At 37.0% G+C, this 27,543-nt stretch overlaps 2 protein-coding genes and 1 long non-coding RNA gene across 19 annotated transcripts in view; 2 read left to right on the top strand and 1 right to left on the bottom strand.

Moving 5' to 3' along the window:
* camk2g1 (calcium/calmodulin-dependent protein kinase (CaM kinase) II gamma 1) overlaps nt 1–8,042 on the top strand; it is a 73,552-nt gene extending 65,510 nt beyond the window's left edge. For 13 of the 15 annotated variants that reach the window (XM_082151633.1, XM_082151632.1, XM_082151630.1 and 10 more), the window contains 4 exons: nt 3,447–3,522; nt 3,834–3,928; nt 4,039–4,285; nt 5,223–8,042. In XM_082151633.1, the coding sequence (XP_082007759.1) occupies nt 3,447–3,522; nt 3,834–3,928; nt 4,039–4,271 (404 nt within the window). In that variant the 3' untranslated portion in view covers nt 4,272–4,285; nt 5,223–8,042. Of the gene's footprint in view, nt 1–1,691; nt 3,523–3,833; nt 3,929–4,038; nt 4,286–5,222 lie in introns of those variants that run through there. The other 2 variants (XM_082151628.1, XM_082151625.1) reach the window with 2 other exon arrangements.
* ndst2b (N-deacetylase/N-sulfotransferase (heparan glucosaminyl) 2b) overlaps nt 5,677–27,543 on the bottom strand; it is an 81,511-nt gene continuing 59,644 nt past the window's right edge. For 2 of the 3 annotated variants that reach the window (XM_082151615.1, XM_082151616.1), the window contains exons 2-14: nt 23,349–24,763; nt 20,815–20,902; nt 20,568–20,722; nt 20,262–20,447; nt 18,959–19,087; nt 18,675–18,857; nt 17,058–17,154; nt 16,647–16,770; nt 16,006–16,180; nt 14,592–14,762; nt 13,699–13,808; nt 12,331–12,433; nt 5,677–11,225 (exon numbers count right to left, since the gene is read on the bottom strand). In XM_082151615.1, coding sequence (XP_082007741.1) covers nt 11,100–11,225; nt 12,331–12,433; nt 13,699–13,808; nt 14,592–14,762; nt 16,006–16,180; nt 16,647–16,770; nt 17,058–17,154; nt 18,675–18,857; nt 18,959–19,087; nt 20,262–20,447; nt 20,568–20,722; nt 20,815–20,902; nt 23,349–24,383 — 2,682 coding nt within the window. In that variant the 5' untranslated portion in view covers nt 24,384–24,763 and the 3' untranslated portion in view covers nt 5,677–11,099. Of the gene's footprint in view, nt 11,226–12,330; nt 12,434–13,698; nt 13,809–14,591; nt 14,763–16,005; nt 16,181–16,646; nt 16,771–17,057; nt 17,155–18,674; nt 18,858–18,958; nt 19,088–20,261; nt 20,448–20,567; nt 20,723–20,814; nt 20,903–23,348; nt 24,764–25,883; nt 25,994–27,543 lie in introns of those variants that run through there. The other variant, XM_082151617.1, reaches the window with a different exon arrangement.
* LOC309485064 overlaps nt 12,453–27,543 on the top strand; it is a 153,003-nt gene continuing 137,912 nt past the window's right edge. The window contains exon 1 of the long non-coding RNA XR_014201040.1: nt 12,453–12,988. This is a non-coding gene — a long non-coding RNA (uncharacterized lncRNA). The remainder of the gene's footprint in view (nt 12,989–27,543) is intronic.

Raw genomic sequence — 27,543 nt, 5'->3', positions numbered from 1 at the left:
TTAGTAGCTAGATTGACCCTTTAGATGTTCTACTCCTGATTTTTTCCTACATTCTCCTCCCCGAATGTGATAAAAGTATTGCACACGTCGTAAACGTTAATATGCATTTTTGCACAGACACACATTTCAATAGATTCCCACAACAAAGCTACATATTTGTGATTTCATCTGTCATTGTTTGATGAAACACTACTCCATACAGTCTCGAATGTATTGCTGACCTTAAGAAAAACCTGAAATAGGCCTAGTATGTAGAGTATCTCTAGTGAAATTATGCTTTTATTTTCTTCTATCATTATTCATAGTCCTTAATGAATTCTAATGCTTGTTTTGAATTTGAAATAATTGTATTATATTTCTTCAACTAGGTTTGGTAAATGACCAAAGCCAATTACGTAAACTACTTTTCAAAAAGTACGGGGTCAGCAAGACTCCATTCAGCAAGGATCCATTAATAAATTGCAAATCATATTAGAATGATTTCTGAAGGACACTGAAGACTGGAGTAATGGTGCTGAAAATTCAGCTTTGCCATCACATGAATAAATCACATTTTAAAATATATTAAAATCAAAAATATAATTTACTGATAAGATTTTTTATCATATATAAATGCAGCCTTGATGAGCGTTAGAGATTTCTTTAAAAACATAAAAAAAAATATTAAACCCCAATTTGAATGACTAAAACCATTATAAACCACAGCATTTTAAATCTAGTTGGGGTGAAAAAAAGCTAGAGAGCAGGTTGGCGGATATAACACAGATACAGTACTGTATATGCATAATGTAGATTAATGCTAACAAATGGGATGCTGATAAAATTGCTGAAATTAATCCTTATTTTACTATTTTTAAATGAACAAAAAAAGTTGGAACTGACACATATGAGTTAAGGCTTCTGTTAAGTGGCTGATAATGGTGTAAGAAACAAAAATTGAGTTGATTCTGTGTCCAAGCCAGAAAACACTGCAGCTGCAACACATCATCCACACCTGCTCTCTCTTCTTTTAACATCTGTCTGCATCTGTCTTCAGCAGTTTCCTCCACCCTCCCTCCTGTTCATTACTTCATAAGTGATCAATTCATTGTCTACATTTTGACTTGCTTTGAACATCATAATTCCATTTTAAACTTTTCTATTCTTTTTTTTATTCATCCCTTTATGTGCATTCTAACACCGTTTATGAAGTACAGCAAAATGACTTTATTGCATATACTTTTATTTAAGGCATTAAAGGAATTGTTTACCCCAAAAATTTAAATTCTATCATCATTTACTAACTTTCATGTTGTTCCAAACCAATATGAATACAGAAGGAGAAGTTTAGCCGAATGTTCATGCTGATCTTTCCATACAAAAGTGACCAGAGACTAGGAGGCTACAAAAAGAATAAAGCTGTTGAATATACTAAGGTTTTGAATATGCTATATAAGTCACATAAACCACTTTTATGATATTTTTTTCATAGCTCAACATTATCCATCCCTATGCAATTTCATGGTTTGAAAAAGAGCTGCATAAATATTCTCCTTTCGTATTCTGTGGAAGCAAAAAAGGATGATAGAATTTTTATTTTGGGTGATCTAAGATATGTGATGTTGTACTTCATACTCATGTGTTCATGCATCCTCTCTCTTTCTGCATGCATCATCACCTCACTGTTGCATGTGCTGCGTTGTGTGTTGCAGCCGTCCCCGTGCATGACGTTAAACGCTTGGCATGGAACAGTTCAGAATATGCCTCATGTCAAGAGTTAGAGCGAACTCATTCTAGCCCCTGTGCCTCAGTCCATGGGGTCGGCGGTATCACAGCGAGTGTGTCCGCAGCTCAGTGTAAGTGTGTGGGGTAGACCAGGACACATACACACACACACACACAGAGGTTATCAACAGGAAATCAAATTCTTCATGCTAATAGAATTAGCTAGTGACATTTATATATGATGTCACTGTGGGCAGTTTGTATTGTTGTATTAGGTTGTGACTGATTTTTAGCGGGTCGATTTTTAGTAGTTTAACGAATAAAGTGTTAATCCAAATGCATATTTACACACTATAAAGGCCTATTTATATTGAACTCAAGCATTTAAATTGATTACATGCATTTGTACTGTTCCCATCACAGTGTGAGAAAATGTGCACATTTTTATTCTCTTTTTTTTTTCTCTGTGGAAAAATAGATGAGTTCACGGCTTGTCAGAATTATCGTAATTACAAGATTTCGACTTTGAATTTGAAACTCTGAAACACTTCAGTAATTACAATCATTGACTAATGCCTTAATAATGCAAGATTAATTTGAAAATATCAAGACATACAATAGAGTTTACTGTTTCTAGAAAAGAGTTGGATAATCATGTCTAATGTCCTACTAAATAACTTTAAATGTTTAGTAATAAGGCTTTTGCCTAACGACTGTTACTTGTTTTATTATATTTTTGTCTATTAATTACTCCAATATTACTTTGACATTAATAGTGTTGCCATAGAAATGTATAAATGCAGGAAGCTGAAAACCTCTGAGTAGAACTTCCAGTTTGTCATCAAGTATTTACAGTAACTACGACATGGCGCGAACGCACCAAAACTCACCAACCAATAAGATACAAGCTTTTCAGATCAAGGTGAAGCTGGTTTCTGAGTATTTTCAACACATTTTATTTTTATTTAGGCATGTTTTTTTTCACAGAATGATAAATTTGAGTTACGATTTGTTTATTTGTAGTTTTATGTCACTTTTCACTCTTGGTGTCAGTAGGCCTTAAAGAGATAGTTCACCCAAAAATAAAAATTCTGTCATTAATTCCTCACCCTCATGTCGTTCCAAACCCGTAAGACATTCGTTCATCTTCGGAACACAAATGAAGATCTTTTTGATGAAATCTGAGAGCTTTCTGTCACTCCATTGACAGCAACGCAACTACAACTTTGACTTTTCAAAAAGTTCATAGAGATATCTTAAAACTAATCCATATGAATTGAGCGGTTTATTCCAAATTTTCTGAAGAGACTCAATTGTTTTATATGATGAACAGATTGAATGTAGGCTTTTATTCACATATAAACATTGATCAGCAAACATAAGACAGAAGCTCAACCGAACCTGCCTGATGCGCGAGAACAAACCTCTTTCGGAAGCTCAAACATGCTGCTCTTAATGAACTTTTTGAAGCATCAAAGTGGTAGTTGCGTAGCTGCCAATGGAGGGACAGAAAGCTCTCAGATTTCATCAAAAAGATCTTCATTTGAGTTCCGAAGATGAACGAAAGTCTTGCGGGTTTGGAACGACATGAGAATTTTCATTTTTGGGTGGACAATCTCTTAAATATGAAATTTTCGCAGGTATCTGCAGTGTGAGCAGTGCAGGTTGTGCTTATTAACTTTCATCATTTAATTTCCTCTCCCTCCATCATCCCTCATCTTTCACCCGTTCTGTTCGAGTAGCTCGTAAGCAGGAGATTATAAAGATCACGGAGCAGTTGATCGAAGCTGTCAACAATGGAGACTTTGAAGCATACACGTAAGTACAGCCCACCTGCACATTACTGCAACACAGGGATCTCTAGACTTTTGTAACAAAGATACTATGAAAATTGTAAGTCATTGTATGAATTTGAGACTTTAAGTTGCGTTTTATATTAAAAATGTACAAACAGGCCTATAAAATATTGGTCTGAAAGAACTGAATTCCCAGGCTGATCAGTAGTCTGTGAACAGATGCTCCTGTTATTTTGAGAGGATATTGTATTTAGCCACAAAATGCTGGTAATATCCAGTTGTATCCGGACTCCAATTAAATTGCTTCACTGTAAACATTCTTATGTACCACAGAAGAATCTGCGATCCTGGTCTGACCTCTTTTGAGCCTGAAGCTTTGGGGAACCTGGTCGAGGGGATGGACTTCCACAAGTTTTACTTTGAGCACTGTGAGTCATGTCTAACTATGAGTATAGTTGCTTTTCCTTAAATAATCATCCATTCAAGTCATAACTATGGACCATAACTGAGATACAATCAATGTGTTTGGCTTTTACAGTGTTGAGTAAGAACAACAAGCCCGTGCACACCACTATTCTCAATCCTCACGTTCATCTCATCGGGGAGGACGCTGCCTGCATTGCGTATATCCGGCTGACGCAGTACATCGACAGCCAGGGCCGCCCGCGTAGCTGCCAATCGGAGGAGACGCGTGTGTGGCACCGCCGCGAAAGCAAGTGGCTTAACGTCCACTTCCACTGCTCAGGGGCACCAGCCGCCCCCTTACAGTGAACTGCACAGGACAGGTAAAAACACCACATTCGCACTCCGCCATTTTTCTCCGTCATTTAACGTATGTAATTAAGCCTGGATTTTAAAAAAAGCAATAAAATAAAAAGGTAATCGTAAAGGTAATCTCACCATTGGGATTTTATTTCTCATGATTGCTTTAACTTTATTTGTCTTATTTGCAGTGTTTGGGAAAGGTGCTTTTAAAAGTAATGTTACAATATTGCATTACTCCCTAAAAGTAACTGTTACTTTTTATGGAAAGTAATGCTTACGTTACTTTTGCATAAAAAAAAAAATCATCTAAAGGTGCGGTATATTTATATTTCTGCAAATTTTTGTGGAAAAAATTAAGTAATTTCAATAGAAATCCACATGAACGGGAATTTCACATGAGTGCGAATGATTTTATCATGCAGATTTTGCAACGGGTTTCCGGTGTAATTTCCGCAGAAGGCTGCTTGGTTTGAAAGTGCTTCGTACATCGCTACACTATTAACAATAGACAGTTTTTGTCATTTTGCCCCCGGAATTTAGCTAATGTGAAAAACGTTCCTGATTTAAAGTGATAGTTCACCCAAACTACATTTTTTTGTTCATAATTTAATCACCCTTATGATGTTCCAAACCTGTATGAGTTTTTCTTCTGCTGAACACAAAAGAAGATATTTTAAGACAATTGACAGCAACCATTGACTTCCATAGTAGGAAAAACAAACTATGGGAGTCAGTGGGTGCCGTCAACTGTCTGGTTACCAACATTCCTTTAAAATATCTTCTTTTGTGTTCAACAGAAGAAAGAAACTCATAGAGGTTGGGAACAACTTGAGGGTGTTGAAATGAAAAAGAAAAAAAAATCCTACATTTTTAGGAAAGCTATCCCTTGAAGGAAGTAAAATATGCATAAGACTGATGATGCACATTTCCATTCACAGAAAGCTTTATTTCTTTCAGTTTACCTGGATTCTCGAGATAATGGGAATGTTTCTTCTTTGTGGCTGGACGGGCATGTGAAGGCCAGCTGGATGACAGCTCTTAAAGTTACAGACACACCAGTGAGGAACTCTGACGACATCCAGTTCAACTGTCAACACCACCTATCCTGTCCAATCTTTGACCAACGGGAGCTGGCCGCGGCCGTGGCCCCGCCCAAGGGACGGTGCATGTATCTGACGCCCACATGGGGGTGCTGTTTTGTCCTTTTCCCACAGAACCATCTTTTTTTTTTTGCCCGTTAAAGATGTTCAGAAGGTGTTGTAAGTACTGATCTATGAATTCATAAATATACTGTACATTGTAAAAATCACTAGCTGAACCAGAAGCTACAATCAAGTTTGAAAAAGCATTTATGTAAGTAAACCAGGATGAGAGTTGGCAGGGTGGGGGGCTGAACTTCAAAAAAAAAAAAAAAAAAAAAAAATCACAAAATGGTTTAGCGCCCAAAAGCTTCTAAAGTTTACAGGTTTGTCATCACAATCATTCTTGTATACTTTGCAGATTTTTGGAAACAAAATTATATGAAAAATTAAGGGAAGGTGTTGTCTAATCCGAGAGCAGAAGTTCTTCATATCAAAAAAGAACCAAAGTGTAGTTTTTAGTCTTTTTAAGGAGTGTTTCTGTTCGGTGTTGGCTTTTTATGTAACTTGGGTCTGAGAGAAAGATTGTGCGGCCCAGGTTTTAGTAATCTCTTGTGTTAATGTGGAACTCTTTCTTTTATTTTATTTTTATTTTTTTTGTCTTGGACTGACGTAACACAAGTATTTTATGTTCAGTTTGAATTTTTAAGACTGTTTTATTTTTTAAGTTAATCTAAATAAACATGTAAAGATATACAGAGATATTTAAAGGAGGTATGAACTCTCACCATCCAGGTTTAGGGAAAGATGTCGTTCCTGATCGCGCTCGGTATGTTTGTGTGGGTGTGTGTGCGATTGGAACTTGTATAAATTGAATCCTCCATTTAGATTTATTATGACGAAAGCCCAAGTGAACAGCACACAACTAAACGCCGACCAGTAGATTTGCCCTTCCTGTTTTGCTAATCGCATTAGCGCCATAGACAAACCACTGCCTTTATACACACAGGCAGGATGTACTGTGATAGTCAGACATGAACCTCATTCCCATTTTCCCAAACTCGTCAGGTTTGAGCTCAAAGGAGGACTAGTCATTTTTACAAACCGCATCATGATGAAAATAGCTTTAGTATTCGACTCGCCATCCCTTCTTCCACCACTCAGCTGCATTGTAAACGTACTCAGTTGTTTTAGTAATGTTGGACGTGTCTAACTCACCCTGTCCTCAGTGTTGTCGTGGCCGTGGTTCATGCCGGTGATGGGGGTGTACGTGCTCTGTAAATACATGCCATTCAGTTCATCCCATCACAAGGAGCGGGTGAGGAAAAAACGAAACACAACGCGTCCAGTTGCCACAGTTACGTTGTTTAAAATCACAGTTTTAATGTTTGTACAATTGAAATTCACAGCAGTTTGTTAGATTTCACCACAAATTATATTACGCAGGCTTTATGGCACTGACTATTTAAACTCAGTTTTAGTGTTACTGTTACTTAACTTAGAAGTGAGGGTTTGGTTTTTCGCAAGTGATTAATCTGTTGAGTCTGTAGTTGCACGGATGCTTTTCATCACTGCTACGGTTTTGTCTTTAGATAGATTTTAGTATAGTTTCGTTTGACGCAATATATTACGTGTGGGAAAAAAAACAACAACCAAAACTACGAGTTCACCCCGTCTCCTTGAAACACATCAGTCTTTTGTAACGGTCTGTAAATACATGTAGTGTTCGCACACCTCGTGTGCTGGGCTTTGTGACATATCAGGACTATACCTCCGCACGTGTGTGTGTGTGTGTGTGTGTGTGCGCGCGTTTATCACCTTAATGACAATGTCTTTTAAGTAAGTAGTGATGCTGTCAGATTATATGTGATGCTGTTTTCACGTCCGTTTTGTGTCTCGCGCTTATTTCTTGCATTTTTTTATTGCTATTTTTTGTCCTTTTTCCTTTTATTTGTCCTATGGGGAACTGCTGCCTTGCCTGGCCAAACTAGATCTACGCTTTTTATCCTTATCATTTTTATTTAAACCCATCCAAGAGTTCCTTTTACTGTACATGGTCGACATCTTCAGCTCCATGAAAATGAAAGGGTTTGAGTCACTGATAGATTTAGCGAAATAAATATCCAACCCCTGAAAGCTCGGTCTGAATCCTGGGCCAGACGGCAGATGTATGAGTCTTCTGGCCCACCCGTCCAATGACAGGAGAAATCAAACACGCAGTTTAAATAAACCAGAGAATATGCATGTGTACTTTTCTTGGTAAATCTTTTTTTTTTTTTTTTTTTTTTTTCACTGTCTGTGTTTACTTAATAAAAAAGGGGAAAAGATTCTCATAGTATTTGCATCTCGACATGAAAATCACTCCATTGGGAATTATAAGTGATGTACCATATTAAAAATGAAAAAAAAAAAGAAAAAAAATGTAGAAAATAGTGAAAAATATATAAAACAAAAGCCTCTGCTTGGTATGCTCCCCTCATTCTAAGTAAATCTATTGCATTGTAATGGTATACTATTGGGCTTCGTATATACTCGGAGTTTAAACATGGATGCTGGATTTTTGCATGATCATACATTTAATAAAACCATGAAATGACAACTATCAAGTGTTTGTCTGAATGTTAGTAGGTCTTTATCATAGCTTTGTTATTATTGAAACTTGATCTGGAAAGTATTTAATAAAAAGAGCATTTCTGCAGCTGATTCTGTGCTTTTTTTTTTTGTGCAATGTAAAAATCCACATGAAATTTACAACATTTACTGTATTTGCCTTTGTGTCACTGGTCTTATTTTGAAAGATTCATTCATGCACATTATTACAATGAAGAACTTCTCAGGCCTCACGGAACATAAAGGTGCATTTAGTAGTAGTTTGGTGCTTATAAAAAAAAAAAAAAAAAAAAAATACAGATTAAGAGAAATAAATGTGAACTGTCGTCTGAATGGTTTACACTCAAACGAGATGAAGACATAATGACTTATATAAAAAGTGTTATAATTATGTAGCCTATGTTGTGGGTCACCCCCACCAAAAGTGATCTCCGGCTTAGAAAAATTGACCGTTCATTCAAATTTTATTAAAGTTTTTTTTTTTTTTTTTAAGCATATTGCATAGTTGTGCTTTGAGTCAATTGTTTTATTTGTGATAACGCTATGAAACATAGCATATTATGCGGACATTATTTTGGCCACGGTGTCCATACAAAGAAATTACAAAAGAGAGAACCAACAAAATAATAATAACCGATTATGTTTTCTATGGGGGTTTTTGCAGTAAAACGAAACCTGTTACTGTAAGTTTGCCTTTTTGCCAAATAATTCTGCCAGATAAATACCTTAATGAAGTTTAGTGTTTTGTTCTTCCCTCATATTTAAAATAATTCCTCAAATTTTTGATGGTTTAATCGAACTTGTAGGGTCATTAAAAACAATTATCCCCCTCCGAACACCACTTTTGGCCTCAACATTCATTTAGCAGTGGAGAAAAACGGGAAAAGAACACATGTAGGCTATAGGCTACGGCTGAAAAAAGCAGACAAAAGAAGTGTAAAACTCGAACGTAAAGAACGGAGTAGCCTACACAAGGTGGAAAGATTTGATGACGGAGAAAATCTTGAGTGAGTATGATTCCCAAGTTGCTTTTTTGTTGGACTTTAAAGGGTCATTGGAAGGAAGCATTTGTTTCCTGTCAAATGTTCATTTTCTTTCTTTTTTTAAGGAAGGGAGCATATCCTTGGCGTCCACAATCTTCCTTTGCACACATACCAATTCACACACATACACAAAATGAGCAGAAAATGAATTATGGAATGAAAGATGAAAATGATTTCAGAGATGAAGGCATTTTTTCTTTTGTTGTAAATTAATCACTTAATGCTATAACTGTCCATAATGTAAATCAACACCACATTTTGTCATTATAGTCAGTTAATACAAAGTAAAAGTTCATATAAAAAGTATTTTATTTATTTGAATAGTAGCCTACCACGTGGACGAAACCTTATGACATAACCGTGTGCACTTACTAGATCAACTCATTCTAGTCACCATAAAATCTAAATGGACTATTCTTATTTTTTATGGAATATTGCAGCATTATTTAAATGATTTATCCGTGCATATTTTTTTTTATTCATGTGCCCTTAATCTTTAATCAAAACAACCTCCCCTGCCTCAGCGTCATCTCTTCTCTGATGACGTGACAACTGGCTCGAGTGCGGGACAAACGGTCACTCCAATGAGATCACAGCAATAGCAAACCACAACGATCCAATCAAGTCCCGCCTTACATTTTTCTTGTCCGGGAACCGTTTCACTCCTCACAATAGGAAAAAGACTAGCAACTTTAACAAGCCTCACCAGGATGCAGCCTTATTGAGAAGCACCCACTGAATGCACCTTTAATACAGTAGTGTTATGCTGGTTATTGGTTAATGAATGAAAAGCAATTATTTTGAAAGAAGCATTTGAATCTCAAGTTGCCCATTCCTAGTTAAATATTCTGGTTGTTGACTTCATGAGGCAACACTGCTTCATGAACCTATAACCGTATGATACATGTCCATGTTTAATATGCTTTGAATTAGACCTTATAGTTTTTGTACGTGTCCAGCTGTAAAGATATGCTAGGAAAAGTAATACTAAGCAGCATTTGCTGCTTCTATAGTGTGGGTCTGCAGTCAGATGCATAGGCACTTTAGACTTCACACCATTTATTTTCCTTCCTCTACCCTCCAGCACGCAGTGTGCTGTCTGTGGCGGCTCCCAGCGGACCTGAGCAAGTCTTATTTAAGGGCTTTGCTTCCTGCAGTCGAGCAGCTGGGCCCCCAATCTCTCAAATGGAGGGCGAGTCTCTTGTTTCTGGGCAGTGATTAATCAAACTCTCTCTATTCTTCCTTTCATCTGATAAAGCAGACTGCAGGAACAGAGATAAGATACTCACCTCTCATCTCCAGTTCACCTTATTTTACTCTTTAAAGAAGAGGAAACCGAGATGCCCCGTCTCCATTCTGTGCCTTTATTTCCCAATATGTGTGTACTTAAACTGAATACCAGACATGGGATCACATTACTGTGAATTCATTTTTTTATGTACCCAACTGTTGCTACACATACACAAAATTCACATTCACTCAATGGCAAAAGTCTGCAGCATACTGTACTTCTCTTCTTAGCTCCTTGGGCTGCACAATGTTTGTTGACCTCAAACAGAAATCACTTAACAGTAACTGTTTTTTGTTGTTTTTTTTGTTTGTTTTTTTTGAAAGGCAGCAAGATGGCTGAAATTTATGATGCACATTTAAATACTTCTCTGCTTGGCAGAGTTAAAGACTTTTGAGAATAACATTTAAATAATCCTCTCATAGTCCCTCCCTTTCATGGGTATTTCCACAAAATGTTCCCAATCTTCAAGAGGGTCTGTGCAATTCCCTCTCTTCCTATAAGACTATGTTTGCATTTCAAAACTGCAAGTTCACAACGGATTTTAAAGCGGTCCAATCAGGTCACTCCCATTTCCATATCTGTGAATCCATAAAGGTCTACTACAAGTTCCCATAACGAGGTTGAGGGCAACTCTGACTCTGAGGGCTTCATTCAGACTGACAGCGTGATCGGGCCGTCTCCTCGGTCAGAGCCTGTGCGGAGTAAGGAGGGCGAGAGGGGTCAGTCCTCTTTTGGCTCCTGCCGCACACGGGCCCTGAGTTCTCCTATGTGGAGCAGGGTTCTGCCGTGGTTCTGCTCATGAAGGTTCTTATCAGCTCCAGCTGGCGTTGTGCAGTTCGTCTCTGAGCCAAACGGGCAGAGGCTGACCCAGACGTTTAAACATCCTGAGTAACTCCACGTTCTGCTCGCGGTAATACTCTGACAGAAACGCCCTTGACTGGAGTGATGAGAAGAAAACAAAATGAGAGTTACACACAAATATATAATTATGGAAGCTCATTTCCATCACTTAAGAAAGAAAATCATGCTTTGGTAAAACATAATTATGACATAAAAAGTCTAAATTATAAGATACATAATCACAAGTCATAATTATAAGTCATAATCATGAGATAAAAGAGTCATTTGAAATACTGTGTCAAAATTACAGTAAGAAAAAAAGCCAACATAATGACAGCATCATAATCTCATAATTTTGACTGTCATAATTTGGCTATTTATGTCAATTTTGACAATTCATAATTGACATCTCATAATTGTGACAGTCATAATTTTGTCTTTTTTTGTTATGATTGATTATCTCATAATTGACTTACAGTTCTGTATGTCAATTGACACTTGTCACAATTATGATTTTATCTCATTATTGTGATAGTCAATTATAAGACTAGTATCATAATTGACTAATTATGAGATAAAGTAAAACAAAATTAGGAGACACCAAGTCTATGACTGAAAATTATGAGATAAAAAGACAATTATGGCATAAAAAGTTAAAAGATGAGATACTAAGTCAATTATGACAGTCAAAATTGACAAAAGGTTGAAATTATGGCATACTAATTCATAATTATGAGATAAAAGGTTGAAATTGACAAAAAGTCATGACATAAAAAATTTAAATTGACAAAAAGTCATGACATAAAGTCAAACTTGATATAAAATCTTAAATATGGCATGAAAATTTGATGTGCCATTTAATAAATAAAACAAACTTTGGTAAATCATAATTATGAGATCATAGTTGACATTAGTCATCATTATAGCATGAAAATTTAAACTTTTGATGTCTTTATCTCAATTATTTTATTTTATCTCTGCTCTATTCTCACTTGATTTCTAACTGACTCTTTCTACACCTTCAAAGTCGATCATATAAATTCTGTTCGATCAGCTTTCTCAACTGCACTGCAGAATCATAGAGAGGAAAACAGGAGTAAATAAACTTCACTGGCTATAATTGAAATGCAATGTCTATTTTTGTTCAGTTAGAGTATCTTATCTCCATATCTGGAGCTCTAACATTGAGAAGTGAGCTGTACCTCCAGGCTCATGTCAGGGTATTTCCTTCCTTTGCTCTTTCCCAGACAGCGAGTGCGTCCTGCCTCCAGTTTCTGACACCAGAAACCTTTACTCTCGTCAAACCTTTCAACAGAGAGCAGAGAGAGGGTTACTTTTCCCTTAGTAAGACTTTTGAAAATAAACATTAATGTACATACATTCCTAGATTTCAGCAATAAATAAAAATGTATTACTGTTATAAATATAATGTAAAAACCTTAATACATGACAAAAGGTTAAAATAATTGAAAAGGGCTCTGGGATAATTATATTAGTTCTGAGAAAAACTCTACCATCATTGGAGTTTGCCACTTGGTGGGACTTTTTGTTTGACATAATAAAATATTAAGGACATACATTTTAAAGGTACACTATGTAACTTTTCTTTTGTTCAAAACGAACAACATTTAAATAATGAGTCAATACATCATCGATCCTTCTTCCAAAACGTGTTTTTGTCTCGATTCACTATGGTAATGATACCATCACTATGGTGATGGTAAGTGTTTATGTTTTAGATCTGTTGGGGTGGTTTTCACAGGAAATTGCGTACATACGTCACTCGTTCGTGCGAGTCTCGTCATATCCGTAAATAGAGAAAAGTTGCTCCGGCTACTTTAACATTTGTATGGTGTGTGAGTGGCATAGGTTAGTTATCACAATGAGTGAGAAAGGTTGACACGGAGCAGCTAAATCTCCAATTATCGGAGGAATCACCCATAAAAAAATTATAATAAAAAAAAACGCAGAACAGAGGAGAGTCTGCTGACAAAAAGAGGATGCGCCAGAGCTCGTAATAAAACAAGAATCAACATTGGCGTGGCTTTTTGGACCTGCGGGATTTGAAATGTTGTAAAAACGATGTGGAAATGGCGTTTTTATCACTCATCAGGTGAGTAATGTATTTTATTGAACATATAGCTCTCTAACAGAGTAAAGCATTATCTATTGTGAAGGGTAATTTCATTATGGTTGTTGTAGCGCTGTCCTGGAATTTTTTTTTTAAGGAAGTGCCGTGTCTATTATTGGGTAAAGCTACTGTAACATCTTCAGCTAGTCAGATTGAGATCCTTTCCATCTAAACTGGATATATCTATAAGCCTAGTAGTGAATGTTTTATAAGCAATATGATAACCATATTCACCAGCACAGCCACGCACAACCAAAACAATGTTCTTCCGCAAAAAGCATGCAGTTTTGTTTTTTATCCACTAAATGGCCAAAAGTTACATTAGCATTAGCAATTAGCATTCAGGACTGGAACTACTATATCAGTTTTGTAATAAATGTAGTTTTATTAAGCGCTCTTGGACTCCAGTGAGAAGGTGTGTAATAAGGAGAGCTCGTACGTCAGAGCCTGTGTGTAGTTGTAGTACGGTGTGACTCCCAGGAACTTCTGAATCCCATCCATCATCTGAGCAGGACTGGAGCGCAGCTGCACACCATCCACGATCAACAGCTGTTCACAGGATAAAACACACATCACACACATCACACACACTGAGGCAGCTCAACACACCTGCTCACTGAAGACTCAAATGTGTGTGCATGTATTTACTTGTTTGTGTGAATATTCTAGGTTATTTCTCAACATAAATGTAAAAGGTGTTGATACCGCTGACAACTCCAGTTTTCATTCATGTTTATAATTTAACACAGTTTACCGTAATATACTTATAAATGAACAGTGATTCTCAACCAGGGTGTCTCAAGATGACTTAAAATAAGACAAAACAAGCATCAAAATCAAGATTTTTTTATTGCCAATTCTTTTAATACAGTTTGGGGGCAGTAAGATTTTTTTTTTTTTTTTTTGAAGAAGAAGAAATTAATTCTTTCATTCATTGATCAAGTTTGTCAAAATCTCAAAATATGTATAATTTTTTTTTTCATTAAATAAGATTTTATTCATTAATTTAAGTACTTGCCTTCCGCTAAACGATATGCATGTAAACTTAGGTGAACTTAGGTTAACAGCTTTCATGGGTGCTGTGCAGTGACGCACAGTATCTAGCTGAACCAGTGTTGTGTGTTTTAGCTGCTAGTCTATTATCTATTTACACATGTTTTGAACACAATTGACATCCAGAACTGAAAAGAAGGTTAGTTACATCATAGCATGACATAACCGCTGACTAAGATGAAAAGAGTTCTTATAAGAGGTAAATCTTTTGTGTTCACACCTGGCGAGGTTAATAGTGGTTTAACTAGAAGTCAGCTGTTGGCGTGCGTGTACACACACCTGACTGGGCTGGTAGTGATGTACCCAGCGCTCCAGATGACTGCTGTAAGCTCCAGGCTGAAGACAGCGCCGGTGCAGAGACAGCAGAGCTGCGGGAGAGGACGGCCCAGCAGAGATCACCTCGTGAAACGTGTAGTTTAGCGCCACAGGATCCTGATGAGCCCTCTGATGCTAGAGAGAGAGAGTGACAGCAGAGAAATTAAACAGTTTTCTTCTGATGTGTCACTGGAGGAGGTCGTCTATGATATCTGGAAAACGCTCTCCATTAAGGCGCTGATATACTCTAGGCGAAGTGCTTTTTCGTTATTCGCTTAGTGATGAAAGAAATTATGAAATACGTGACAAGTGGTGTACGTTATTAATTAGTGAACATCATGACTTCAACCCATGCTGATCATATCAACATGTCACATTTGTCACAGCAAGCAGCTTTACAGTATTAAACATTAAAATGTAAAAAAATTACCTAATTTTTAGAGAGTCTGACTTGTAACCTGAAAGATGCCGGTTCGATTCTCAATATCGGCAGGAATGTGAACGAACAGTGCTCATTTCTACCCTCAATACCCACGACTTGAGCAAGGCACCAAACCCCTGTGTGTCCACGGTTTGCAGTGTGTGTTCACTACTCTCTGCTCCTAATGTGTGTGCACTAACTTGGTTCGGTTAAATGCAGAGGACAAATTCCGAGTATGGGTTACCATACTTGGCCTTCACTTCATGTTATTACTCGCAGACGCCTGACCTTGGCGGACCGAACAGAAGAAATGAACCGGAGAAGATTTCCACACCAAAGAAGGCGGAGCCTCAGAGCCACACCTACCTATTACGTATTGCCACGGACCAATGGTAGTACGAGGATGTTTACCAGCTTAAACAAACTTTTCTGGAAAGTTTGCTTTGCAAGCTATTTCGAACTATCCCGAAACGAACTTCAAGCAAACATTGTTTCAGCTTGATTTGTCCAAAATGTCGTCACACCAGTTTGTTCAATTTCAACAATATATATTGTATATAGGGGCCTTTATCATTTTCATTTGTCTCACTGGCTGTTGCATGTGATTTGAAATCCGCCATCTTTTCTTATGGGCATTAAGTTCTGTTGCAAGGTGTGTTTTTTTTAACCAATCATCTGAGCCTTAAATGTCATGTGACTAATGACTCTAGAGACACAAGAAATGAATGGCTGCTTCCGAAAGCTTAGGCGTCTGACTCGTTGCCTTTGTGCGTTTGCACATGAAGGTAGCTCACAAAACTGATTTTGTAGACAGAAGTTTTTCCATTTCCAATGGAAATAAACGTCAATTTTACATCAGACGGTGTAGTTACGACATCTACCAGCAGGAGCTAACCGAGTCATGCTAATTAACCAGCTAAACCTTGATCCTTTGGTTTCTTGAGTACACAAACGCACCTGATACCAGGAATACGCCCGGTCAGCAGGGTTGATGAGTATAGAGATGATTTTGGCTCTTGGTAACAGGGCGGCTGCTCTCTTCGGGGCAGTTTCAGTGTCAAAATAGTTTGCGCTCTTCTCAAACAGGAAGTCTGTGCTCACATTCGAGGGTACGGGGAAAAAATCCATATACCTGAGACAAGACAGAGGGACAGAATTAGCCTGCACAATGAAGCAAGTGGCAAATCCTATACCAATAAAATATTAAGAGGGGAATTATGTTGTTTATTTTAATGCATTGTCTGTGGTTTGTTTTAAACATGTTCCTATGCAGTGCTTGCTAAGGCATTCCTAGGTGGTCCAAATTGAAAAAGTTTACAGAACTTATTTGACCCTTTTTTTTTGTGTGTCAACCCTGCAAAACCACATGTCTGATGACTTTGAGAAAAGTAATAGCATGTCTTCTCAACCAGTGACATAATTTTAATACTTTAGCCAAAATATGAGCATTAATAACAATACTCATGCTTTCTAAGGCACAATATACTCACTAAAATGTAGGACACATTTAATCCAAAAATGAGTTATATCAGTGTGATGTGAGTGAAGTTTTGCAAATGAAATAGAGCATTAGGCATGGATGGAGTTTCCATGGTTACCAGTCAATGCCTCGCTGGTAGTTTGGTCCGCTGAAGAACTGCACCTCCTCAAAGGTGACAGTGCTGGGGAAGCTGCTGGTAATGGCAGGATGAAGGGCAAGAAACGAGTGCAGTGCGGTAGTTCCTGCGGAAAGATCATGACACCAGAATACAGTGTCAAGCTGTTTTAGTCATATATTAATCACATTTCTTTGAAACATTCTGTGTTCTGTGACTTGTATGCCAAATGTGTTCTACATCATTAAGCCTGGCTAATCGCTGAATTGTATTTTAGTTTCTCATGGTTTAAAAGACTGACAAACAACACGGGTTCATGCTTCTGTTACTGCAAACAATCTCACATCTAATTTCAAAACGGAATTAATTTCTAACCCAAAAAAAAAAAAAAAAATGTTTGATGTTTTGTGTTACCGGTCTTCTGAGGGCCAACCACTAGAAACTTGGGCAGTCTGTCACAGGTCTTCTCTTTGGACCAGATGTCTTTGTGTCTCTTGTCATGACATGGGTTCTGTTTATCAGGGGGAGTATTTGTAAGTATAATGTGAGCATAAATTAATATGAGACTAATACAAATCACTTGTAACAAGTACTATTAGTTTTCCTGTTCATTATGTAAACAGCATTTTAATTCAAGGGTCTTTAACAGAGGATCCACAGGTACTGCAGGAAGTCTCTCAATGAATGTTTGTTTATATATATATATATATATATATAGATAGATAGATAGATAGATAGATAGATATAGATATAGATATATATAGATAGATATATATAGATAGATAGATAGATAGATATATAGATATAGATATATATAGATAGATAGATATATAGATAGATAGATAGATAGATAGATAGATAGATAGATAGATAGATAGATAGATAGATAGATAGATAGATAGATAGATAGATAGATAGATAGATAGATAGATAGATAGATAGATAGATAGATAGATACAGGCCAAAAGTTTGGACACATTACTATTTTTAATGTTTTTGAAAGAAGTTTCTTCTGCTCATCAAGCCTGCATTTATTTGATCAAAAATACAGAATTTTTAAAAAATATTTTGATATATTATTACAATTTAAAATAATTGGTTTTCAATTTATTATACTTTAAATGATCATTTATTTCTGTGATGCAAAGCTGAATTTTCAGGATCATTACTCCAGTCTATCACATGATCCTTTAGAAATCATTCTAATATGATGATTCATTATCAAAGTTGGAAACAGTTCTGCTGCTTAATATTTTTTCATAACCTGTGATACTTTTTTTAGGATACTTTGATGAATAAAAAGTAAAAAAAGAAAAAGAAAAGAAAAGAAGCAAATGTTTTAAAAATAGAAATCTTTTGTAACAACAATATACACTACTGGTCAGTAATTTGGGGTCAGTAATTTTTTTTCTGTCTTTTTTTTTAAATAAATCAATACTTTTATTCAGCAAGGATGTGTTAAATTGATAAAAAGTGATAGTAAAGAAGATTTATATTATTAGAAGATATTTTTTTATTTTAAATAAATGCAGTTCTTTTTAACCTTTTATTCATCAAATATATTAGGCAGCAGAACTGTTATTAACACTCATAATAAATCAGAATATTAGAATGATTCCTAAAGGATCATGCGATTGACTGGATGTTTAAAATTCTGAAAATTCAGCTTTGCATCACAGAAATAAATGATAATTTAAAGTATAATAAATTGAAAACCAATTATTTTAAATTGTAATAATATATCACAATATTAAAAAAAATTCTGTATTTTTGATCAAATAAATGCAGGCTTGATGAGCAGAAGAAACTTCTTTCGAAAACATTAAAAATAGTAATGTGTCCAAACTTTTGGCCTGTGCTGTATATATATATATATATATATATATATATATATATATATATAGTTCACTTTACTATTGATTTTGGGGTGAAATATGGTGTCTTTGGCACAATTGGCAGCCGAATCGTGACATTCATCCAATAATAAGAGATTCAGTTAGGTTATAACCATGAAAATGTAAGTGCACAAACCTGCCACAAGGGGTCTCTCTCATCAGGGAAAATCTGGAAGTATTTGTGAGCGAGTCTGACAGGAGGCAGAGTCTGCAGGCGCAGGTGAGTCCAGCACTGCACAAACCTCACCAACGACTCAAAGGTGTACAGGCCCAGCCGGTCGTTGCCGTAGTTTGACAGGTGAGTCATGAATATACTAACCTACCCATGGGAGAGGACGGGAACAAGTGGGTCAAAAAACAAACGTTTGTCATATTGCATAATTATTTGGGTTAGAGTGTCTTTGTGGGTGTGACACTAACCGGATTGAGCAGCACTGTAAGAAACAGCTCTCCGCCACGGATGCTTTTGTCCAGCTCCTGAGGGCCTCCTGGATAATCTTTATAGAAGATGGTGTGTGTGAAAAGCCCACATGTCTGCCGGGGGAGAACCTGATACACAAAACCACACCAACTTATTAAAGTCAAATTACACTAACAGAAATGAGAGAAATCTTGGGAAATGATTTCTTATATTATAAATACTTTTGTAACATTACAATAAGGCTTGATTTGTTAATATTAGTTAACGCATTAGGCATCAGGTACTAAAAATGAACAATTTTAACAGCATTATTAATCAAGGTTAATGTTCATTTAAAAATAAAATATTGTTCATTGTTACCTTATGTTTGTTCATTATTATTAACTTAAACAACTTGAAACTAAAAATGTATTTTAAAAATGAAAAAGTGCAAAAGGCACTACCGGCCAAAAGTTGTTATCAATGTAAATTTTTTGTGGAAATCATAATACCCTAATACTTTTATACAGCAAGGACACATTGAACTGATCAGAAGTGATAGTAAAGACATTTATAATGTTACAAAATATTTATATTTCAATAAATTCTGTTGAAGCATTGCACTTTATATTCATAAAAGAATCCTGAAAAAAAAGTATCACGATCACGTTTCCACAAAAGTATTAAGAAGCAAAAACTGTTTTCAACACTGATAATAAGAAAAAACATTATTAATAATTGAGAACCAAATTAGCATATTACAATGATTTCCAAAGGATCAGGTGACATTGAAAACTGGTGGAATGACTTCTGGAAATTCAGCTTGCCATCACAAAAATAAATTATATTTTAAAATAATATATTAAAATAAAAATAAACTGTTAATTTAAATTGTAATAATATTTCACAATACTACTGTTTTTACTGTATTAATACATCCTTGGTGAGCATAAGTGACTTCAAAAAAAAAAAAAAAAAAAATGTATTTCGAACTTTAGTGTATAGAAATTTGCATAAACATACCAAGCCCATTTTCTCTGAGTTAAGGTGTGCCACCATACCCAAAAGGCAAAACTATTCCATAGTTTATGATTGACACATTAACACCTGCCATTGTTGGCAGCGTTAGCTGTTAGGCAGCTATCAAGTGACTGTTGAAGTCATACACATTCAGATGGACGTCTTTGGCATCAAGTTAAAATAAATGCATCACTGCATTCTGTTGCATTCAGTCTAGCTGTCTTGCTAGATGCAACCAAGCATCTTATGCAAACGCCCTCTGAGAAACATGTTTGATTGAGTCAGCTGAACTTGGGTTCCTACCTGAATGCCGTTGTGTATGAATCCCCTACGGTAGCGGGCAGGCCTGAGATGAGGATACTCCTCTGTGCTGGTCACCTTGATGCCCCATACACTCTTCCAGGCATCATAAAGCTGACTGTGCACAGGGTAAACTCCTGAGTGATGGGGGGCTACAGCGTAACCCATGTCTGTGGGGATCCCATGCTCCTAAAAGAGACACAACCTGGGATTACTTTGTTTGTAGTTATGCAAAATCAAACAAAATCTTGTGCAATATACACCAGAATTCAACAACATTATTTAGCATGTATCAAGGCAGATTCTGACCTGTGCAAACTGTCTATTAAGTCTCATCTGTTCTGCGAGCACGCTGACGTTGTGGAAGAGATGAGGCTGCATGTGGCTCCACATGTGCGGGAACCACCAGAACTCCTGCCGGTGTCGGAGCAGCGTGTCGTCACCCTCATCTTCCTCATCTGTCCCTGTAGAGCAAGACCAGAGAGAGACAAAGAATACATGTGTGGAGGTGGAGATAGATTTTTCCCGTTTAACTCATGTAATAACTTTATCATACCTGTATGAAAAAACTTGCCAGAGAATCCCAGGTTGAAGGTGAAATTAGGTACCAGAGAACGAAGTTTATTCTGTGTGTGAAGCAGTGCCTAGTGAGAAGATGAAGAAGAAAAAAAACGCATTTCAACTGGTTCAATATACATAATTTTATAGTGTTGACACATGATGAGCAGCTATCGTGGGTTAAGATTTTTATTTTGGGTATATGAAGCTACTGTAGGTTACAACTAATGGTGGGTGGTATGAATGTATCACAGTATGAGTCACAGTGATGATATCTTGCAAAACAGTTATTTTTGCTGAATTTAAAATACATTTTTGACAGTAAATACCCTTGTGTTAATACCAATTTTGGATACGACCAGTCAATAAAAAAATAAATAAAAAAATTGTAATGAAAACATACTTTATTTTTAATATTTAATATTATATTGACAAAAAAAAAAGTTTCTGACTGGATGAGTTACTGTCATCAGTTCTACTGTATATTAATGTGGCAAACAACCATAAACAGCTAAACTTTAAATTCAGGTTCTTCCTCATTTAAAAACATCCACAGACTGTATGGGACACATTTATTCTCTATCTTCGCATTACTCAAGTTTTTTTTTTTTTTTACACAAAAGAAGATATTTTAGAGAATGCTGGTAACCAGACACTTGACGGCACCCACTGACTTCCATAGTTTTTTTTCCCTACTATGGAAGTCAATGGTTGCTGTCAATTGTCTGGTTAACAACATTCTTTAAAATATCTTCTTTTGTGTTCAGCAGAAGAAAGAAACGATCCTAGGCAGTCCTATAATCAAGTATTATATTTAGTTATTTTACAGATGCAGGTTGGAAAAGAGGTGGATAAAAGAGGGCAGATCTTGCAGAAACAAGAAAGGCAATGAAGGTAAAGGGTGAGAAGAAATAATAAGAATAGAACAAAAGATGAAAAATGAAAAAGTGCGCTCTTACTGGGGGGAAAAAGAAAGGGTACGAGAAAAATGAGAGAGAAATGTGAAACTGAAAACCTCAGGCATGACATTGCTTTTGGTGTGCTGGGCCACACAGAAACCCCTATGAGAACTTATCTGCTCAAATTAAAAAGTGAGCCAGTCTAATTAGCCCCATGCTAGCCTTCAGCAAGAGCCTTCTTTCACTCTGAGGAGATGAGAAAGAGAGAGGGGGGAGAGAGAGAAACAGAGGAAGAAAAAGAATACCATGCTCCAATGCATTACAAACAAGCTCTCCCTCTTGCACAATAATAAAGGCTCTCTACAAACAACGGCAGAGAGAATACATCTCCCTGATCCGTATTAACCGTGCTAATTCATTAGCTTCATTTCAGTCATGGAGGAGCTCTGGGAGTGTGATGGCAGTCAGAGAGAAGCTCTGAGAGTAAAGAGCTTGGATTATTCAAACAAAAGATACCTTTGATGGAAGACAAACTGGGTCAGGACTGATTGATGTCTGATTCTCTATCAAACCCTATCACAAACAGACAATTTCATATCAACAAACTAGTTTTTTTTTGTTTTTTTTTCTAGTGGTGGTTGCCAAGGTTTTCCTATATGGTTCCTTTGCTAGGGTGTTCTGGGCAGTTGCACACTGACCCAAGTCAAAACAGCCCACCCCCAAGTCTCTACGATATTCCGGTCACTAGATATGGCTGAACTCTTTGCCTCAATTCAAGTCAATTGTTTTTGATCATTTCCGTCCACCAAAAAAAAAAAAAAAATCATAATCTTATATCCTGCCGGATCCAAAAACAAGCAAAAAAGACGATCTGCACAAACTAGAAGGAGCGGATAGAAGTTGCTAACGCACAAGCAAGATATAATGTGATCATTAAATATCCAACAGCATATAAATCATTACTGCCTAAAGTTACTAAGAAAAATGACAAACCTAAGAAGAGGTAAATATACGACTGTCCAAGCTGGTACTGATGATCTTCCCAATCTGTGTTTTTATCATCATTCTGAATACGATCAAGACAAAGTCTTTGGCAAAAATGTGATTTTCTCAGCTTTTTGTTTTGATTTTTCTTTTTTTTTACCCACATTCAAGTGTTGATTAAAAAACACAAATGAAGCTAAATTTTTATTTATTTTTTAAGCAGAGGCTTCTTTATATATATATATATATATTGGCTGTTTACATATTCATACAAAAACATTCTGGGGACCATGAACTTTTTGTGAATATGATCAAAATCAATGGTTGAACATTTGAAAATGAAAATTAAGACTGTCATGAATATTAGTATTGTAATCTTTCTGATGTACTTGATAGTCATATTGATATGTAATCAGAAAATGATGGGCCAAATTGTGTAGCACAGCAAACCTGGAGCATTTTGCAAATAGTAAATTTTATCAGAAAAAAATATATATATATAGCGAATCGATTTTCCCCCTCAAATCATGCAGCCCTACAGCTAAGTATAAGCAATAGTAAAAACGATGCTAGTTTTAGCAAGCACATTAGGTCTTATAAAATGAATAACACTTGGCAAGTATATCCAATACATTTTTAAGGCTCTTACCTCAACATCCGCCACTTTCATGCGCGTCCCTTCCTTCCCAACAAAGATGTCATCCACGTCCACCAGCAAAAATCTGTCCAATGAGAGGCTGAGCCTCCTGCCAGTTAAATACCCCACAGCATCCACAAACAACAGCTTGTGCAGCCAAAAAGTCAAGCTTCCACCAAAGAACACCCGCTGAATCCCATCGTGAAGACCTAGGTCCTGCACAACCGTAGCTAGCAGCGCTCTCTGTTGGTGTGAGTGTGTTGGGAGCTGATTGGGTTCTGCTGGTCTCGGGCTAGCTAACAGAACAGGCTCATAGGTGCTGTGGTTGGACAGGAAGGTGGTCCAGTTGTCTGCAGGTAGAGGGCCAGGTTCCAGCTCATTGGGTTTGGTGATGTAGAGTAGAGGTGCAGCAGGGTTGACTCTATAATCCCAAAGTGGCAGGTTTGAACGCAAGAACAGAGGGAAGCCTCTGAGCTGAGCGCTGGATGGTGAGTTTTCATTTGCCCGGTAGAAGCCAATGATTCCCACTCCATAATCTTGGCAGTATTTATCCAATAACTGGCGGTTCCAAGAGTCCAAGTTGACGTACTTGAGCAGATTCTCAAAGACGACGAGTGTGTATCGGCCACGACCTCGCCAAGCCAGAGGAGGCATGTCCCCTTTCCCCGGTGCAATTTCAGTGCGGTAATGAAAGCGGCTTGACTCTAAAATGGCAACAATCTCTTGTCCAAGTTGGGAGTAAATGCTTTCCACGAAGAGTAACACCACAGGCTCTGTCCGAGAGGTGTCTGCTGTCCTCGGGGAGTGTCGTCGCTGGCTGATCTGCGATGGCAGGAACAGTGGAGCCCTTTGTCCACCACCAACTACCGATGTAGCTACACAGTCCCCCAGTGGTAGTGGAAGAGGGGCCTCCTTGATCTTGGGTCCAGCAGTGACGTGATAAGCCAGGTAGGCCATGGAGAGTAGACAGAACAGAATGAGTGCAAGGATCAGGCGGTGGAGACCTTGGTGCCTGACTACTCGTGCCAACTTCCTCACTCCAGCCATAGCTGTCTTGGCCAAGTGGGTGGCAGGGACAGAGAGAGGGTTGCGCCTCACTCTGGTAGGGAGGTAGAACAAAAACAGGGCAGGGATTAAATGGCAATGAATTTGCCCTGCCAGGAAACAGCCATTGAATCTAGGTCACCATGGCCCCCATAGCCTGCGACAGAGTCGCCGCTCCGGTGTCTCTGTTTTTGTATCGTACTCCTCCCGTCCATATAATGACCCTACGCGTGAGCAGCTGAAGGCATCATGTGAAAAAACAGCTCAACTGTTTGTTCTTTAGAGTGTTGTTGCTTTGGCTTGAAACCCTCTGCCACTTCATGCATCTGCTTGAAAAAACCAGGTGTGAGAGAACCGTCATCTAGCAGAACCTCATGTTCATCCTGAAAGAGAAATGAGAATGGGGGAAAAACAAAAAATTAAACGTTTGAAAGGATTAGAACTAAATCTGTTTACTTTAAGGCTGGAATACACTAAAAAACTTTTCCAATCTGGAGAAGTTGAAGCTAGTTGCCTAAAGTCTGAGCCATTCTGTAGATTTTGTGTAGTCAGAGTTGAAAAATATTGCATAGATATTGTGCTAATGTTTAGACTTGAAGTCATGTAGTGCATCCCAGCAGTTAAAGATAAATGTCTCCAAAAATGAAAATTCTGTCAATTCTGTCTCTCATATTGTTCTGAAAGCACCTGTATTACTTTTTTCCTTTTTGGGGGGAGGGAAACAAAGGGAGAAATATACCGTTTGCTCTTTTCAATGCAATTACAATGAATGATGAGTGATGAGTGAAGTTTTACAGCTTTATAAAGGAAACAAAAGTACCATGATGCTCCACTATCCATTCATTGCAATTCTATGGAAAAGAGTGATCAATACATTATTCATAGAGCTTTAACACAACACAACACGTCAGACCACTGGTAAAAGTTTACATGCAAAGCGAAATCAATGTAAAAATAATTTTTTTCTTAAACAGTGTATGGCCTTCACCTGAAATAGAGCACTTTTTAATGCATTTAAACCATGTGTGACCTTAAATGCTGTAGGATTATTAGCCATAACCAGTGTTCAGGTGTGTATGTAAACACACTCATTGATGACAATATTCCTTTTTGGGTAAACTAATCCTTTAATGATATTAAGAGGATACATTTTTACAATGTCTAGACACTAGGTTTCTAATCATGGTCATAGCATAAACAGGAAATCCGTCCTGTACTTAAACACTAACATAAAGAGTCACAAAATAAACGTGGGAATTTCAGAATGAAGTCCTGCTGCTATCTGAACTGTACCATGCACGTTCTTAACCTTTAAAACTTCAGGTCGTAGAGCTTCTCCCCATCCCAACACATACAAGAAGGGGCCACAGAGTATCTCCACAGAGAGAGTAATGAAGACAAACCATCTGCTGATTTTCCATTAGATGACACAAACACATACTCACAAAAACACACCCCCTGCCCCATTAACACTCAATGTCCCCATCATCAAATCTCCCTTACCGTCTACATGAGACCTTTTCCCAGGGATCCCAAAATAACTCCACCCCACACCATCCCTTAGTCATGATCCTCGGATATAGGCTTTCAGGTGTGACTAGAAATCTGTGAGAGTGCTAGTGCGTGTGCTACGTGTATACAAAAGAAGAGGGCGTCAAGTATGAAATGTCAGTACGGTGCATCATGAGCAGTGTTGGGCAAGCTACTTGGAAAATGTAGTGAGCTAAGCTAGCAGTTACTCTACATTAAATGAAGCTTCACTACACTGAAGCTACCACCCTGGAAAATGTAGCAAGCTAAGCTACAGGAACATGGCAAAAGTAGTTCACTACATCTAAGCTATTTTTTTTTATTACATTATATTGAACCAACTTCATTCCAAATCAATGCTATCTCAGTGATCAATAAAACTGTAAGTTCAACAGATAGGCAAGCATAATTGTTCAGTTCAATTGTTTATTCAACAACTGTTCCAAACCAATTTGGCAACAAAAACAAAAACAAAAAACGTGATCCACATAATAACAAAACCAGGTGTCGAGAGTGTGCGTGTATTCATCTGTATGTGTATGTATCCATATGCACAACATGTTTGCCTGGGTATGCACCAATGTTATTTTCGTAAACAAAAACTGAAACTAAGACTAAAACTATTGGTCAAAAAACATTTTCGTAAACTGAAATAAAATAGAAATTTCAACATTAATGAAAAACTAAAACTAAACGAAACTAACAACAGTTACTGAAAAAATAACTGAAACAACATAATAATTCGCAAAAAAAAAAAAAAAAAAAAAAAATCGTAATTAATTAGCTCTCCTAAATAAGCCTACCGGAAAAGCACTTTTTCCACTGTGCTACTTTATTTTTCAATGTATGACCGTTGCGCTTGAGTCTCGCGTCTTCTGCAGCATCACGTGCATGACACGACGCTCTAAAAACGCGGAATTCAAGTTAAAATAAGTTCAACTTTTAAAAGACACGTATTGAGACCTTGCGCTTTTCCCCCACTGTGCCTCTCTTTTTCCCCACTGAAAAACTATTTTTTCCGTTTTTCAAAGCAAAACCGACTGTGTGAACCAGCCCTAAGAAGCAGAAAGGCCCAAATCTATTTCCACCTCATGCAAATACAGCTGTACCTTAATTCCAGGTATAAGATAACCATCTCATGTGAAACTAGCCTAAACAAGATAGGCCTATACCACACATATTAGACAAGATACCACACTGAGCAGAAAACGGAAAAAAACAAAAAGCATGTCTATAGCCCAGAAATAGACGTATATTTGTCAGAGTAGAAGTATACTAAATGTCTGGTCTGAAGAGAACATTTGAATATGTGTATAACTATGATTATATGATTTTAAACGATGCAATAGACAGAAAGCATAAATGGTTCAATACAAGAATAATGTTTGAAAGGAATAATAATTGAAATAACCTTAAAGAATAATCATAATACTCATACGCATATCTTTTTCTTATACACCACGTTTAACAAGATTTCATTTTTAATATTATTATATAATTTTAGTTGCATTTGTTTGGTTCTTTGTTCATCCTCAAACAATTATTTAATTTTTATTATTGAAAGGTTTTCACAAGAGTTAAATGTAAACTGCAAACATTAAACTTTGCTGAAATTAAATGTCTTTAACTGGAA

The sequence above is a fragment of the Leuciscus leuciscus genome (assembly GCF_965113295.1).
Source record: "Leuciscus leuciscus genome assembly, chromosome: 21".
NCBI classification, from domain to species: Eukaryota; Metazoa; Chordata; class Actinopteri; order Cypriniformes; family Leuciscidae; genus Leuciscus; species Leuciscus leuciscus.
This window is presented reverse-complemented; position numbering and strand designations above follow the sequence as displayed.